General features: G+C 45.7%; 4 protein-coding genes across 8 annotated transcripts; all 4 read right to left on the reverse strand.

Annotated features, from left to right (window-relative positions):
• Positions 1–328: 328 nt before the first annotated feature.
• Positions 329–2,914, reverse strand: LOC143525617 (uncharacterized). Of its 2 annotated transcripts, none has more exons than XM_077019790.1 (3): positions 2,775–2,914; positions 2,630–2,685; positions 329–2,479 (listed from the first exon to the last, which is right to left on the reverse strand). In XM_077019790.1, exons 1-3 carry the CDS (start codon positions 2,792–2,794, stop codon positions 690–692), a joined length of 1,866 nt encoding a protein of 621 aa, XP_076875905.1. In that variant the 5' UTR covers positions 2,795–2,914; the 3' UTR covers positions 329–689. The 2 variants fall into 2 exon arrangements, with proteins under 2 accessions (XP_076875905.1, XP_076875904.1); XM_077019789.1 differs by having other exon boundaries at positions 329–2,482.
• A 1,968-nt stretch (positions 2,915–4,882) lies between these two features.
• LOC143525618 (uncharacterized) lies at positions 4,883–7,332 on the reverse strand. 2 transcript variants are annotated; one of them, XM_077019792.1, is made up of 3 exons: positions 7,194–7,332; positions 7,049–7,104; positions 4,883–6,898 (listed from the first exon to the last, which is right to left on the reverse strand). In XM_077019792.1, the coding sequence occupies exon 3, from the start codon at positions 6,107–6,109 to the stop codon at positions 5,135–5,137; it is 975 nt and encodes a 324-aa protein (XP_076875907.1). In that variant the 5' UTR covers positions 6,110–6,898; positions 7,049–7,104; positions 7,194–7,332; the 3' UTR covers positions 4,883–5,134. The 2 variants fall into 2 exon arrangements, with proteins under 2 accessions (XP_076875907.1, XP_076875906.1); XM_077019791.1 differs by having other exon boundaries at positions 4,883–6,901.
• A 1,969-nt stretch (positions 7,333–9,301) lies between these two features.
• LOC143525619 (uncharacterized) lies at positions 9,302–11,748 on the reverse strand. Of its 2 annotated transcripts, none has more exons than XM_077019794.1 (3): positions 11,610–11,748; positions 11,465–11,520; positions 9,302–11,314 (listed from the first exon to the last, which is right to left on the reverse strand). In XM_077019794.1, the coding sequence occupies exon 3, from the start codon at positions 10,526–10,528 to the stop codon at positions 9,554–9,556; it is 975 nt and encodes a 324-aa protein (XP_076875909.1). In that variant the 5' UTR covers positions 10,529–11,314; positions 11,465–11,520; positions 11,610–11,748; the 3' UTR covers positions 9,302–9,553. The 2 variants fall into 2 exon arrangements, with proteins under 2 accessions (XP_076875909.1, XP_076875908.1); XM_077019793.1 differs by having other exon boundaries at positions 9,302–11,317.
• A 1,967-nt stretch (positions 11,749–13,715) lies between these two features.
• LOC143525620 (uncharacterized) lies at positions 13,716–16,162 on the reverse strand. Of its 2 annotated transcripts, none has more exons than XM_077019796.1 (3): positions 16,024–16,162; positions 15,879–15,934; positions 13,716–15,728 (listed from the first exon to the last, which is right to left on the reverse strand). In XM_077019796.1, the coding sequence occupies exon 3, from the start codon at positions 14,940–14,942 to the stop codon at positions 13,968–13,970; it is 975 nt and encodes a 324-aa protein (XP_076875911.1). In that variant the 5' UTR covers positions 14,943–15,728; positions 15,879–15,934; positions 16,024–16,162; the 3' UTR covers positions 13,716–13,967. The 2 variants fall into 2 exon arrangements, with proteins under 2 accessions (XP_076875911.1, XP_076875910.1); XM_077019795.1 differs by having other exon boundaries at positions 13,716–15,731.
• Between the last annotated feature and the right edge of the window lie 927 nt (positions 16,163–17,089).

Genomic DNA, 17,089 nt, shown 5'->3' on the forward strand with positions numbered 1-17,089 from the left:
TCATTTTGTACACATGAGCTGGGCCGGTTTAGAACGAGCATTTGTTCACACCAATATCCTTGCAGTTGTAAGGGCATCTAAACTGACCATTTTGAAAACACTAGCAGGTAAAAGGTTCACATATTGCACCCACAAAGACCCTTCAGTTCACCCCAAATGCCCACCCCATTAAAGAAGCCTGGTTCTGACCAGAGTGGCTGTGCGACATGGTATGTTACTGCCCATGCATTCACCACATTGCAAAACCAGGTGGTTGCCGAACCTTCACTTGGATGTTGTGCCTTTTCGACCAGTTTGAATGCAAATAGAACTGAATCAGAGACAGCAATACTGTAATTTGTTTTATTTAAATCACAAAAATCAGAACGAGAAGGATCACTCCATCCAGCATCTCAAGACTGCATCAAACCCTCAAGTTACATAATCCTGGTCCCACCCAATGGAGTAGCTGCTGAAAAGTCCTTTGAGGAATTCATAACAGATGGATGAGGTTTGACTTGCAGGGCCTCATTGGTTGAGCATTACAGTACGAGATTCAGGAGGAGCATCTTCTTGAGCATCTGGCATCAGTCTGATGTGCTCAAAGACTAGCATTGATCGGTACCTTAGGAATACAAGCGGTCATAATGGCTGTAGCCTTTACGTGCCCCCTCCTTGCCAGAGGGATGGCTGGAGGGCACATGAGAACCTCAAACCTGGGATTGGGCAGTCTGTCCTGGAGGGCGGTATGGGCCAGAGGACTGGCCTTTGAGCATATCCTGGGCATGTGGGCGTCCAGGAAACCAGTGCCTTTTTGGTACATCATCCCCATCAACGTCGTAGCCAGTGGAGGGGACACCAGAACCCCACCTCTGGGATTGTTCCCAAGGGCGGTAGGGGCCGGAGTGCTGGCCTTTGTGCATATCCTGGGAATGTGGGCGTCCAGGAAACCAGTGCCTTTTTGGTACATCATCCCCATCAACGTCGTAGCCAGTGGAGGGGACACCAGAACCCCACCTCTGGGATTGTTCCCAAGGGCGGTAGGGGCCGGGGTGCTGGCCTTTGTGCATATCCTGGGAATGTGGGCGTCCAGGAAACCCGTGCCTTTTTCGTGCGTCATCCCCATCAACGTCGTAGCCAGTGGAGGGGACACCAGAACCCCACCTCTGGGATTGTTCCCAAGGGCGGTAGGGGCCGGAGTGCTGGCCTTTGTGCATATCCTGGGAATGTGGGCGTCCAGGAAACCCGTGCCTTTTTCGTGCGTCATCCCCATCAACGTCGTAGCCAGTGGAGGGGACACCAGAACCCCACCTCTGGGATTGTTCCCAAGGGCGGTAGGGGCCGGAGTGCTGGCCTTTGTGCATATCCTGGGAATGTGGGCGTCCAGGAAACCCGTGCCTTTTTCGTGAATCATCCCCATCAACGTCGTAGCCAATGGAGGGGACACCAGAACCCCACCTCTGGGATTGTTCCCAAGGGCGGTAGGGGCCGGAGTGCTGGCCTTTGTGCATATCCTGGGAATGTGGGCGTCCAGGAAACCAGTGCTTTTTTCGTGCATCATCCCCATCAACGTCGTAGCCAGTGGAGGGGACACCAGAACCCCACCTCTGGGATTGTTCCCAAGGGCGGTAGGGGCCGGAGTGCTGGCCTTTGTGCATATCCTGGGAATGTGGGCGTCCAGGAAACCCGTGCCTTTTTTGTGCATCATCCCCATCAACGTCGTAGCCAGTGGAGGGGACACCAGAACCCCACATCTCAGATTGGGGGTTAGACGGCTGCCATTTGCTTGCTACCCAAGTAGGGGGCCACCTGTCGCTTTGTTGAGGATCCCTGGCTGGACCCACACCGAGGCTTTCACTAGCCAGAGAAGAGAGGCTCAATTTCGTCTGAGGTACAAAACCTGGGTCCGTCTTACTTAACGGCCTGCTGTGTAAAGGAAGGCCACGTTGTGGGCCCCGAGGATGATGGGATGGACCACGATAAGGGGGGCGTGTTGTCTGGCCTGAGGATGGAACCCTGTGGCTAGGACCAGACTGGACGGTTTCCTTTTGCACCCATGAACCAGTGTACGGCCTCTGGAAGCCTTGAGCTCTGGATACAGAGTCCAAGCCGACAGAAGAACCCTGGTGCAACTGCCCTTGTTTAAAAAGGCTACTGGACAACTCAGTGGTTTCTAGTGCAACACTAGGTTCAGAGCTCCATGCATCAACGGAAGAGGAAGCCAGCAGCTGGGTTTCAGATACAGCTCCAGGAAACTTCTGGTCACGATGGACAACAGACCGGTAAGGGCCTGCAGATTCACGTTCAATTAGAACCTCTGAGGAACCTTGTTGACTGCCAGAAGCCCAGTTTGACTGAACATCAACCTCACTGAATTTCACATCTTGGTCAGAGACCACAGAGCTAGTCTCCATGGCTACGACACTCGAACTAAAATCTTCCACCTCAGGCCGCCGATGAAGGTAGGGGGCTTTTACAGGCTGAGCCACAGAATCCCATGCTACTACACCATACCGATGAGGAGCAGTTTTTTTTTTATTCCACATTTGGGAAGAGGGCCAGGGGTTGAATGGAAACAAGGAAAAAGTTACTTTTTTAAAAACTTTGAGCAAGCACAAAGCATCAATGTGCATAGTCTAATCTAACTTACCGTCTTGACCCGCTGCATCCTTCATCAGCAATACTGCACTGAGAAGTAACCAAAACCTAAAAGGCAAAAGAGCATTTACACACAATTAATCCACTGTCCAATTTAAACAAGTAAACACAACAAGTGACCCCTGCCACATGGATACCTTCTGTGCCTCCACATCATGGCTATAGATGGGATACTCCAGAACACAACTTCATACAGCCCTTCCTTTGCTCCTTAAGAACCACAGACCAACATATTTCTGCTGCGTACCTGCATTCCCTTTAAGCCTCTAATAGTTTACCTGATAAGAATCACCTGTTCAAATTATTCTCTGCCATTTTCTGACCAATTATAGGAACCAATGAGTGAATACTCAGAATGATTGGAACCAATGAATAACTGACAGGACACTCAAAAGTAGTTGCTGATGTTAAAACATTATCAGTAATAAAGTTTAGTACCACAGGTTGCATTTATTGTAGATTTATTATTTACATGCAATTCCATTTGGGGGTTTTTGGTTTGTTCATTTGTATGATTATCACATGGGTGGAGTTGAGTGCAAATTTTACTTCCCTTTGTGTTTTTCATTTGTTTGTGGAACTTTTAATTCAATTAAGTGTCCTTTCCTACCTTTATCATCCAAATGTTAGTAGTGATATTATGTTATACATTTCTATATATTTTTTTCTTTTTGCACATCTTGATTAAATAGTTGGAAATAATTGTGGAACATATAATCATTTTTTGATATTTATCTGGGTTGACAGCAGCAGTAATGGAATGTGGCATCATGATATCATAGCCAGAGATCCATGTAGGTACCATGCCAAGCCATGTTGGATCATTTACTTGGTGATATGTTAAGCCCTGCCATTCTAGACGCTTTGCCTGTTCATTGTTTTTATGAACGTGTTCATGGAACCCAAATGTGATGTCATAATGTGAACAGCTATGTAGTGTAGTTATTGTCAGGTATGAAACACACTTGTATTACTTTCACTTGGTCTATATTTTCTTTGTTGTTTTTGACTGTAGGGTAATTGACATTTACAAAGTATCTTGTTTTGACTGTATAAAACATTTAGGAGAAAGTGTAATAGTTTAACAATATTGGTTGTGGTATCGGGGCAACTTCATTTTTTAGACATTGCATCAAGTTGAATTAATCTAATCATTTATCAATTGCTGGAATTATTGATTCTATTATTAAGAACATCAATTAATTGATATGTTAAGTAGGATAGATAAATGTAGTGGGGTGGTATTTTGGTTAGCACTGTGTGTGTGTGTGTGTAAGATGGTCTGTCCACAGTTGACTCCTGCCTTGTGTCTTGTCTGTATAGGCTTAATGACCCTGAATTGGGTAAACTTGTTTAGATGAATAAATATGATTAATTCAGTTCAATTAGCCCGGATAGTGCACACCCACTCACTGTACACTGCTTCCAGTGAAACTCCCCCAGATACAACAATCAAGTTGGTGCGGTAATGTCTCATCATTTAAGGGTGATGGAAAATGTCCAGCTGTTTGCAGACTGGTATGGGAATTGATTCAGTCACTGAAGTGATTTTAGTTGGGTGTTGTACTTTAATGTCTAGATTACACAGAACAGATTCCCCCATCAAATAATTTTAAGCTTGATTAATAACTGACCTGGAATTTAAATGCAATTTGAAAGTGTGGCATTACTTCACATTGGGCATCATGTTCAAATTTTGGCCTTTTTCTAATCAAGTTGTGCACACATGTGCATTTTCAAAATTCACAAAAACCTGGTGGATGGAAAACCCAGTTATGATATCTGGTAACCATAAGTGGTTGGCCACTTCATCAGATCCAATTCCTAGGTACTGGGTGGGAGAAGATGGTGTAGATCCTGGAAATCCAGGACCAATTTAAATACATGATCTATACTTTCCTAAGCAGACAGACAGGTTCATTTTGTACACATGAGCTGGGCCGGTTTAGAACGAGCATTTGTTCACACCAATATCCTTGCAGTTGTAAGGGCATCTAAACTGACCATTTTGAAAACACTAGCAGGTAAAAGGTTCACATATTGCACCCACAAAGACCCTTCAGTTCACCCCAAATGCCCACCCCATTAAAGAAGCCTGGTTCTGACCAGAGTGGCTGTGCGACATGGTATGTTACTGCCCATGCATTCACCACATTGCAAAACCAGGTGGTTGCCGAACCTTCACTTGGATGTTGTGCCTTTTCGACCAGTTTGAATGCAAATAGAACTGAATCAGAGACAGCAATACTGTAATTTGTTTTATTTAAATCACAAAAATCAGAACGAGAAGGATCACTCCATCCAGCATCTCAAGACTGCATCAAACCCTCAAGTTACATAATCCTGGTCCCACCCAATGGAGTAGCTGCTGAAAAGTCCTTTGAGGAATTCATAACAGATGGATGAGGTTTGACTTGCAGGGCCTCATTGGTTGAGCATTACAGTACGAGATTCAGGAGGAGCATCTTCTTGAGCATCTGGCATCAGTCTGATGTGCTCAAAGACTAGCATTGATCGGTACCTTAGGAATACAAGCGGTCATAATGGCTGTAGCCTTTACGTGCCCCCTCCTTGCCAGAGGGATGGCTGGAGGGCACATGAGAACCTCAAACCTGGGATTGGGCAGTCTGTCCTGGAGGGCGGTATGGGCCAGAGGACTGGCCTTTGAGCATATCCTGGGCATGTGGGCGTCCAGGAAACCAGTGCCTTTTTGGTACATCATCCCCATCAACGTCGTAGCCAGTGGAGGGGACACCAGAACCCCACCTCTGGGATTGTTCCCAAGGGCGGTAGGGGCCGGAGTGCTGGCCTTTGTGCATATCCTGGGAATGTGGGCGTGCAGGAAACCAGTGCCTTTTTCGTGCATCATCCCCATCAACGTCGTAGCCAGTGGAGGGGACACCAGAACCCCACCTCTGGGATTGTTCCCAAGGGCGGTAGGGGCCGGAGTGCTGGCCTTTGTGCATATCCTGGGAATGTGGGCGTCCAGGAAACCCGTGCCTTTTTCGTGCGTCATCCCCATCAACGTCGTAGCCAGTGGAGGGGACACCAGAACCCCACCTCTGGGATTGTTCCCAAGGGCGGTAGGGGCCGGAGTGCTGGCCTTTGTGCATATCCTGGGAATGTGGGCGTCCAGGAAACCCGTGCCTTTTTCGTGAATCATCCACATCAACGTCGTAGCCAATGGAGGGGACACCAGAACCCCACCTCTGGGATTGTTCCCAAGGGCGGTAGGGGCCGGAGTGCTGGCCTTTGTGCATATCCTGGGAATGTGGGCGTCCAGGAAACCAGTGCCTTTTTCGTGCATCATCCCCATCAACGTCATAGCCAGTGGAGGGGACACCAGAACCCCACATGTGGGATTGAGGAGACCATTGCCAGGGGCGGTAAGGGCCGGAGTGCTGGCCTTTGTGCATATCCTGGGAATGTGGGCGTCCAGGAAACCCGTGCCTTTTTTGTGCATCATCCCCATCAACGTCGTAGCCAGTGGAGGGGACACCAGAACCCCACATCTCAGATTGGGGGTTAGACGGCTGCCATTTGCTTGCTACCCAAGTAGGGGGCCACCTGTCGCTTTGTTGAGGATCCCTGGCTGGACCCACACCGAGGCTTTCACTAGCCAGAGAAGAGAGGCTCAATTTCGTCTGAGGTACAAAACCTGGGTCCGTCTTACTTAACGGCCTGCTGTGTAAAGGAAGGCCACGTTGTGGGCCCCGAGGATGATGATGGGATGGACCACGATAAGGGGGGCGTGTTGTCTGGCCTGAGGATGGAACCCTGTGGCTAGGACCAGACTGGACGGTTTCCTTTTGCACCCATGAACCAGTGTACGGCCTCTGGAAGCCTTGAGCTCTGGATACAGAGTCCAAGCCGACAGAAGAACCCTGGTGCAACTGCCCTTGTTTAAAAAGGCTACTGGACAACTCAGTGGTTTCTAGTGCAACACTAGGTTCAGAGCTCCATGCATCAACGGAAGAGGAAGCCAGCAGCTGGGTTTCAGATACAGCTCCAGGAAACTTCTGGTCACGATGGACAACAGACCGGTAAGGGCCTGCAGATTCACGTTCAATTAGAACCTCTGAGGAACCTTGTTGACTGCCAGAAGCCCAGTTTGACTGAACATCAACCTCACTGAATTTCACATCTTGGTCAGAGACCACAGAGCTAGTCTCCATGGCTACGACACTCGAACTAAAATCTTCCACCTCAGGCCGCCGATGAAGGTAGGGGGCTTTTACAGGCTGAGCCACAGAATCCCATGCTACTACACCATACCGATGAGGAGCAGTTTTTTTTTTATTCCACATTTGGGAAGAGGGCCAGGGGTTGAATGGAAACAAGGAAAAAGTTACTTTTTTAAAAACTTTGAGCAAGCACAAAGCATCAATGTGCATAGTCTAATCTAACTTACCGTCTTGACCCGCTGCATCCTTCATCAGCAATACTGCACTGAGAAGTAACCAAAACCTAAAAGGCAAAAGAGCATTTACACACAATTAATCCACTGTCCAATTTAAACAAGTAAACACAACAAGTGACCCCTGCCACATGGATACCTTCTGTGCCTCCACATCATGGCTATAGATGGGATACTCCAGAACACAACTTCATACAGCCCTTCCTTTGCTCCTTAAGAACCACAGACCAACATATTTCTGCTGCGTACCTGCATTCCCTTTAAGCCTCTAATAGTTTACCTGATAAGAATCACCTGTTCAAATTATTCTCTGCCATTTTCTGACCAATTATAGGAACCAATGAGTGAATACTCAGAATGATTGGAACCAATGAATAACTGACAGGACACTCAAAAGTAGTTGCTGATGTTAAAACATTATCAGTAATAAAGTTTAGTACCACAGGTTGCATTTATTGTAGATTTATTATTTACATGCAATTCCATTTGGGGGTTTTTGGTTTGTTCATTTGTATGATTATCACATGGGTGGAGTTGAGTGCAAATTTTACTTCCCTTTGTGTTTTTCATTTGTTTGTGGAACTTTTAATTCAATTAAGTGTCCTTTCCTACCTTTATCATCCAAATGTTAGTAGTGATATTATGTTATACATTTCTATATATTTTTTTCTTTTTGCACATCTTGATTAAATAGTTGGAAATAATTGTGGAACATATAATCATTTTTTGATATTTATCTGGGTTGACAGCAGCAGTAATGGAATGTGGCATCATGATATCATAGCCAGAGATCCATGTAGGTACCATGCCAAGCCATGTTGGATCATTTACTTGGTGATATGTTAAGCCCTGCCATTCTAGACGCTTTGCCTGTTCATTGTTTTTATGAACGTGTTCATGGAACCCAAATGTGATGTCATAATGTGAACAGCTATGTAGTGTAGTTATTGTCAGGTATGAAACACACTTGTATTACTTTCACTTGGTCTATATTTTCTTTGTTGTTTTTGACTGTAGGGTAATTGACATTTACAAAGTATCTTGTTTTGACTGTATAAAACATTTAGGAGAAAGTGTAATAGTTTAACAATATTGGTTGTGGTATCGGGGCAACTTCATTTTTTAGACATTGCATCAAGTTGAATTAATCTAATCATTTATCAATTGCTGGAATGATTGATTCTATTATTAAGAACATCAATTAATTGATATGTTAAGTAGGATAGATAAATGTAGTGGGGTGGTATTTTGGTTAGCACTGTGTGTGTGTGTGTGTAAGATGGTCTGTCCACAGTTGACTCCTGCCTTGTGTCTTGTCTGTATAGGCTTAATGACCCTGAATTGGGTAAACTTGTTTAGATGAATAAATATGATTAATTCAGTTCAATTAGCCCGGATAGTGCACACCCACTCACTGTACACTGCTTCCAGTGAAACTCCCCCAGATACAACAATCAAGTTGGTGCGGTAATGTCTCATCATTTAAGGGTGATGGAAAATGTCCAGCTGTTTGCAGACTGGTATGGGAATTGATTCAGTCACTGAAGTGATTTTAGTTGGGTGTTGTACTTTAATGTCTAGATTACACAGAACAGATTCCCCCATCAAATAATTTTAAGCTTGATTAATAACTGACCTGGAATTTAAATGCGATTTGAAAGTGTGGCATTACTTCACATTGGGCATCATGTTCAAATTTTGGCCTTTTTCTAATCAAGTTGTGCACACATGTGCATTTTCAAAATTCACAAAAACCTGGTGGATGGAAAACCCAGTTATGATATCTGGTAACCATAAGTGGTTGGCCACTTCATCAGATCCAATTCCTAGGTACTGGGTGGGAGAAGATGGTGTAGATCCTGGAAATCCAGGACCAATTTAAATACATGATCTATACTTTCCTAAGCAGACAGACAGGTTCATTTTGTACACATGAGCTGGGCCGGTTTAGAACGAGCATTTGTTCACACCAATATCCTTGCAGTTGTAAGGGCATCTAAACTGACCATTTTGAAAACACTAGCAGGTAAAAGGTTCACATATTGCACCCACAAAGACCCTTCAGTTCACCCCAAATGCCCACCCCATTAAAGAAGCCTGGTTCTGACCAGAGTGGCTGTGCGACATGGTATGTTACTGCCCATGCATTCACCACATTGCAAAACCAGGTGGTTGCCGAACCTTCACTTGGATGTTGTGCCTTTTCGACCAGTTTGAATGCAAATAGAACTGAATCAGAGACAGCAATACTGTAATTTGTTTTATTTAAATCACAAAAATCAGAACGAGAAGGATCACTCCATCCAGCATCTCAAGACTGCATCAAACCCTCAAGTTACATAATCCTGGTCCCACCCAATGGAGTAGCTGCTGAAAAGTCCTTTGAGCAATTCATAACAGATGGATGAGGTTTGACTTGCAGGGCCTCATTGGTTGAGCATTACAGTACGAGATTCAGGAGGAGCATCTTCTTGAGCATCTGGCATCAGTCTGATGTGCTCAAAGACTAGCATTGATCGGTACCTTAGGAATACAAGCGGTCATAATGGCTGTAGCCTTTACGTGCCCCCTCCTTGCCAGAGGGATGGCTGGAGGGCACATGAGAACCTCAAACCTGGGATTGGGCAGTCTGTCCTGGAGGGCGGTATGGGCCAGAGGACTGGCCTTTGAGCATATCCTGGGCATGTGGGCGTCCAGGAAACCAGTGCCTTTTTGGTACATCATCCCCATCAACGTCGTAGCCAGTGGAGGGGACACCAGAACCCCACCTCTGGGATTGTTCCCAAGGGCGGTAGGGGCCGGAGTGCTGGCCTTTGTGCATATCCTGGGAATGTGGGCGTGCAGGAAACCAGTGCCTTTTTCGTGCATCATCCCCATCAACGTCGTAGCCAGTGGAGGGGACACCAGAACCCCACCTCTGGGATTGTTCCCAAGGGCGGTAGGGGCCGGAGTGCTGGCCTTTGTGCATATCCTGGGAATGTGGGCGTCCAGGAAACCCGTGCCTTTTTCGTGCGTCATCCCCATCAACGTCGTAGCCAGTGGAGGGGACACCAGAACCCCACCTCTGGGATTGTTCCCAAGGGCGGTAGGGGCCGGAGTGCTGGCCTTTGTGCATATCCTGGGAATGTGGGCGTCCAGGAAACCCGTGCCTTTTTCGTGAATCATCCACATCAACGTCGTAGCCAATGGAGGGGACACCAGAACCCCACCTCTGGGATTGTTCCCAAGGGCGGTAGGGGCCGGAGTGCTGGCCTTTGTGCATATCCTGGGAATGTGGGCGTCCAGGAAACCAGTGCCTTTTTCGTGCATCATCCCCATCAACGTCATAGCCAGTGGAGGGGACACCAGAACCCCACATGTGGGATTGAGGAGACCATTGCCAGGGGCGGTAAGGGCCGGAGTGCTGGCCTTTGTGCATATCCTGGGAATGTGGGCGTCCAGGAAACCCGTGCCTTTTTTGTGCATCATCCCCATCAACGTCGTAGCCAGTGGAGGGGACACCAGAACCCCACATCTCAGATTGGGGGTTAGACGGCTGCCATTTGCTTGCTACCCAAGTAGGGGGCCACCTGTCGCTTTGTTGAGGATCCCTGGCTGGACCCACACCGAGGCTTTCACTAGCCAGAGAAGAGAGGCTCAATTTCGTCTGAGGTACAAAACCTGGGTCCGTCTTACTTAACGGCCTGCTGTGTAAAGGAAGGCCACGTTGTGGGCCCCGAGGATGATGGGATGGACCACGATAAGGGGGGCGTGTTGTCTGGCCTGAGGATGGAACCCTGTGGCTAGGACCAGACTGGACGGTTTCCTTTTGCACCCATGAACCAGTGTACGGCCTCTGGAAGCCTTGAGCTCTGGATACAGAGTCCAAGCCGACAGAAGAACCCTGGTGCAACTGCCCTTGTTTAAAAAGGCTACTGGACAACTCAGTGGTTTCTAGTGCAACACTAGGTTCAGAGCTCCATGCATCAACGGAAGAGGAAGCCAGCAGCTGGGTTTCAGATACAGCTCCAGGAAACTTCTGGTCACGATGGACAACAGACCGGTAAGGGCCTGCAGATTCACGTTCAATTAGAACCTCTGAGGAACCTTGTTGACTGCCAGAAGCCCAGTTTGACTGAACATCAACCTCACTGAATTTCACATCTTGGTCAGAGACCACAGAGCTAGTCTCCATGGCTACGACACTCGAACTAAAATCTTCCACCTCAGGCCGCCGATGAAGGTAGGGGGCTTTTACAGGCTGAGCCACAGAATCCCATGCTACTACACCATACCGATGAGGAGCAGTTTTTTTTTTATTCCACATTTGGGAAGAGGGCCAGGGGTTGAATGGAAACAAGGAAAAAGTTACTTTTTTAAAAACTTTGAGCAAGCACAAAGCATCAATGTGCATAGTCTAATCTAACTTACCGTCTTGACCCGCTGCATCCTTCATCAGCAATACTGCACTGAGAAGTAACCAAAACCTAAAAGGCAAAAGAGCATTTACACACAATTAATCCACTGTCCAATTTAAACAAGTAAACACAACAAGTGACCCCTGCCACATGGATACCTTCTGTGCCTCCACATCATGGCTATAGATGGGATACTCCAGAACACAACTTCATACAGCCCTTCCTTTGCTCCTTAAGAACCACAGACCAACATATTTCTGCTGCGTACCTGCATTCCCTTTAAGCCTCTAATAGTTTACCTGATAAGAATCACCTGTTCAAATTATTCTCTGCCATTTTCTGACCAATTATAGGAACCAATGAGTGAATACTCAGAATGATTGGAACCAATGAATAACTGACAGGACACTCAAAAGTAGTTGCTGATGTTAAAACATTATCAGTAATAAAGTTTAGTACCACAGGTTGCATTTATTGTAGATTTATTATTTACATGCAATTCCATTTGGGGGTTTTTGGTTTGTTCATTTGTATGATTATCACATGGGTGGAGTTGAGTGCAAATTTTACTTCCCTTTGTGTTTTTCATTTGTTTGTGGAACTTTTAATTCAATTAAGTGTCCTTTCCTACCTTTATCATCCAAATGTTAGTAGTGATATTATGTTATACATTTCTATATATTTTTTTCTTTTTGCACATCTTGATTAAATAGTTGGAAATAATTGTGGAACATATAATAATTTTTTGATATTTATCTGGGTTGACAGCAGCAGTAATGGAATGTGGCATCATGATATCATAGCCAGAGATCCATGTAGGTACCATGCCAAGCCATGTTGGATCATTTACTTGGTGATATGTTAAGCCCTGCCATTCTAGACGCTTTGCCTGTTCATTGTTTTTATGAACGTGTTCATGGAACCCAAATGTGATGTCATAATGTGAACAGCTATGTAGTGTAGTTATTGTCAGGTATGAAACACACTTGTATTACTTTCACTTGGTCTATATTTTCTTTGTTGTTTTTGACTGTAGGGTAATTGACATTTACAAAGTATCTTGTTTTGACTGTATAAAACATTTAGGAGAAAGTGTAATAGTTTAACAATATTGGTTGTGGTATCGGGGCAACTTCATTTTTTAGACATTGCATCAAGTTGAATTAATCTAATCATTTATCAATTGCTGGAATGATTGATTCTATTATTAAGAACATCAATTAATTGATATGTTAAGTAGGATAGATAAATGTAGTGGGGTGGTATTTTGGTTAGCACTGTGTGTGTGTGTGTAAGATGGTCTGTCCACAGTTGACTCCTGCCTTGTGTCTTGTCTGTATAGGCTTAATGACCCTGAATTGGGTAAACTTGTTTAGATGAATAAATATGATTAATTCAGTTCAATTAGCCCGGATAGTGCACACCCACTCACTGTACACTGCTTCCAGTGAAACTCCCCCAGATACAACAATCAAGTTGGTGCGGTAATGTCTCATCATTTAAGGGTGATGGAAAATGTCCAGCTGTTTGCAGACTGGTATGGGAATTGATTCAGTCACTGAAGTGATTTTAGTTGGGTGTTGTACTTTAATGTCTAGATTACACAGAACAGATTCCCCCATCAAATAATTTTAAGCTTGATTAATAACTGACCTGGAATTTAAATGCGATTTGAAAGTGTGGCATTACTTCACATTGGGCATCATGTTCAAATTTTGGCCTTTTTCTAATCAAGTTGTGCACACATGTGCATTTTCAAAATTCACAAAAACCTGGTGGATGGAAAACCCAGTTATGATATCTGGTAACCATAAGTGGTTGGCCACTTCATCAGATCCAATTCCTAGGTACTGGGTGGGAGAAGATGGTGTAGATCCTGGAAATCCAGGACCAATTTAAATACATGATCTATACTTTCCTAAGCAGACAGACAGGTTCATTTTGTACACATGAGCTGGGCCGGTTTAGAACGAGCATTTGTTCACACCAATATCCTTGCAGTTGTAAGGGCATCTAAACTGACCATTTTGAAAACACTAGCAGGTAAAAGGTTCACATATTGCACCCACAAAGACCCTTCAGTTCACCCCAAATGCCCACCCCATTAAAGAAGCCTGGTTCTGACCAGAGTGGCTGTGCGACATGGTATGTTACTGCCCATGCATTCACCACATTGCAAAACCAGGTGGTTGCCGAACCTTCACTTGGATGTTGTGCCTTTTCGACCAGTTTGAATGCAAATAGAACTGAATCAGAGACAGCAATACTGTAATTTGTTTTATTTAAATCACAAAAATCAGAACGAGAAGGATCACTCCATCCAGCATCTCAAGACTGCATCAAACCCTCAAGTTACATAATCCTGGTCCCACCCAATGGAGTAGCTGCTGAAAAGTCCTTTGAGGAATTCATAACAGATGGATGAGGTTTGACTTGCAGGGCCTCATTGGTTGAGCATTACAGTACGAGATTCAGGAGGAGCATCTTCTTGAGCATCTGGCATCAGTCTGATGTGCTCAAAGACTAGCATTGATCGGTACCTTAGGAATACAAGCGGTCATAATGGCTGTAGCCTTTACGTGCCCCCTCCTTGCCAGAGGGATGGCTGGAGGGCACATGAGAACCTCAAACCTGGGATTGGGCAGTCTGTCCTGGAGGGCGGTATGGGCCAGAGGACTGGCCTTTGAGCATATCCTGGGCATGTGGGCGTCCAGGAAACCAGTGCCTTTTTGGTACATCATCCCCATCAACGTCGTAGCCAGTGGAGGGGACACCAGAACCCCACCTCTGGGATTGTTCCCAAGGGCGGTAGGGGCCGGAGTGCTGGCCTTTGTGCATATCCTGGGAATGTGGGCGTGCAGGAAACCAGTGCCTTTTTCGTGCATCATCCCCATCAACGTCGTAGCCAGTGGAGGGGACACCAGAACCCCACCTCTGGGATTGTTCCCAAGGGCGGTAGGGGCCGGAGTGCTGGCCTTTGTGCATATCCTGGGAATGTGGGCGTCCAGGAAACCCGTGCCTTTTTCGTGCGTCATCCCCATCAACGTCGTAGCCAGTGGAGGGGACACCAGAACCCCACCTCTGGGATTGTTCCCAAGGGCGGTAGGGGCCGGAGTGCTGGCCTTTGTGCATATCCTGGGAATGTGGGCGTCCAGGAAACCCGTGCCTTTTTCGTGAATCATCCACATCAACGTCGTAGCCAATGGAGGGGACACCAGAACCCCACCTCTGGGATTGTTCCCAAGGGCGGTAGGGGCCGGAGTGCTGGCCTTTGTGCATATCCTGGGAATGTGGGCGTCCAGGAAACCAGTGCCTTTTTCGTGCATCATCCCCATCAACGTCATAGCCAGTGGAGGGGACACCAGAACCCCACATGTGGGATTGAGGAGACCATTGCCAGGGGCGGTAAGGGCCGGAGTGCTGGCCTTTGTGCATATCCTGGGAATGTGGGCGTCCAGGAAACCCGTGCCTTTTTTGTGCATCATCCCCATCAACGTCGTAGCCAGTGGAGGGGACACCAGAACCCCACATCTCAGATTGGGGGTTAGACGGCTGCCATTTGCTTGCTACCCAAGTAGGGGGCCACCTGTCGCTTTGTTGAGGATCCCTGGCTGGACCCACACCGAGGCTTTCACTAGCCAGAGAAGAGAGGCTCAATTTCGTCTGAGGTACAAAACCTGGGTCCGTCTTACTTAACGGCCTGCTGTGTAAAGGAAGGCCACGTTGTGGGCCCCGAGGATGATGGGATGGACCACGATAAGGGGGGCGTGTTGTCTGGCCTGAGGATGGAACCCTGTGGCTAGGACCAGACTGGACGGTTTCCTTTTGCACCCATGAACCAGTGTACGGCCTCTGGAAGCCTTGAGCTCTGGATACAGAGTCCAAGCCGACAGAAGAACCCTGGTGCAACTGCCCTTGTTTAAAAAGGCTACTGGACAACTCAGTGGTTTCTAGTGCAACACTAGGTTCAGAGCTCCATGCATCAACGGAAGAGGAAGCCAGCAGCTGGGTTTCAGATACAGCTCCAGGAAACTTCTGGTCACGATGGACAACAGACCGGTAAGGGCCTGCAGATTCACGTTCAATTAGAACCTCTGAGGAACCTTGTTGACTGCCAGAAGCCCAGTTTGACTGAACATCAACCTCACTGAATTTCACATCTTGGTCAGAGACCACAGAGCTAGTCTCCATGGCTACGACACTCGAACTAAAATCTTCCACCTCAGGCCGCCGATGAAGGTAGGGGGCTTTTACAGGCTGAGCCACAGAATCCCATGCTACTACACCATACCGATGAGGAGCAGTTTTTTTTTTATTCCACATTTGGGAAGAGGGCCAGGGGTTGAATGGAAACAAGGAAAAAGTTACTTTTTTAAAAACTTTGAGCAAGCACAAAGCATCAATGTGCATAGTCTAATCTAACTTACCGTCTTGACCCGCTGCATCCTTCATCAGCAATACTGCACTGAGAAGTAACCAAAACCTAAAAGGCAAAAGAGCATTTACACACAATTAATCCACTGTCCAATTTAAACAAGTAAACACAACAAGTGACCCCTGCCACATGGATACCTTCTGTGCCTCCACATCATGGCTATAGATGGGATACTCCAGAACACAACTTCATACAGCCCTTCCTTTGCTCCTTAAGAACCACAGACCAACATATTTCTGCTGCGTACCTGCATTCCCTTTAAGCCTCTAATAGTTTACCTGATAAGAATCACCTGTTCAAATTATTCTCTGCCATTTTCTGACCAATTATAGGAACCAATGAGTGAATACTCAGAATGATTGGAACCAATGAATAACTGACAGGACACTCAAAAGTAGTTGCTGATGTTAAAACATTATCAGTAATAAAGTTTAGTACCACAGGTTGCATTTATTGTAGATTTATTATTTACATGCAATTCCATTTGGGGGTTTTTGGTTTGTTCATTTGTATGATTATCACATGGGTGGAGTTGAGTGCAAATTTTACTTCCCTTTGTGTTTTTCATTTGTTTGTGGAACTTTTAATTCAATTAAGTGTCCTTTCCTACCTTTATCATCCAAATGTTAGTAGTGATATTATGTTATACATTTCTATATATTTTTTTCTTTTTGCACATCTTGATTAAATAGTTGGAAATAATTGTGGAACATATAATAATTTTTTGATATTTATCTGGGTTGACAGCAGCAGTAATGGAATGTGGCATCATGATATCATAGCCAGAGATCCATGTAGGTACCATGCCAAGCCATGTTGGATCATTTACTTGGTGATATGTTAAGCCCTGCCATTCTAGACGCTTTGCCTGTTCATTGTTTTTATGAACGTGTTCATGGAACCCAAATGTGATGTCATAATGTGAACAGCTATGTAGTGTAGTTATTGTCAGGTATGAAACACACTTGTATTACTTTCACTTGGTCTATATTTTCTTTGTTGTTTTTGACTGTAGGGTAATTGACATTTACAAAGTATCTTGTTTTGACTGTATAAAACATTTAGGAGAAAGTGTAATAGTTTAACAATATTGGTTGTGGTATCGGGGCAACTTCATTTTTTAGACATTGCATCAAGTTGAATTAATCTAATCATTTATCAATTGCTGGAATGATTGATTCTATTATTAAGAACATCAATTAA

This window comes from Brachyhypopomus gauderio, chromosome 10 (assembly GCF_052324685.1).
Source record: "Brachyhypopomus gauderio isolate BG-103 chromosome 10, BGAUD_0.2, whole genome shotgun sequence".
NCBI classification, from domain to species: domain Eukaryota; kingdom Metazoa; phylum Chordata; class Actinopteri; order Gymnotiformes; family Hypopomidae; genus Brachyhypopomus; species Brachyhypopomus gauderio.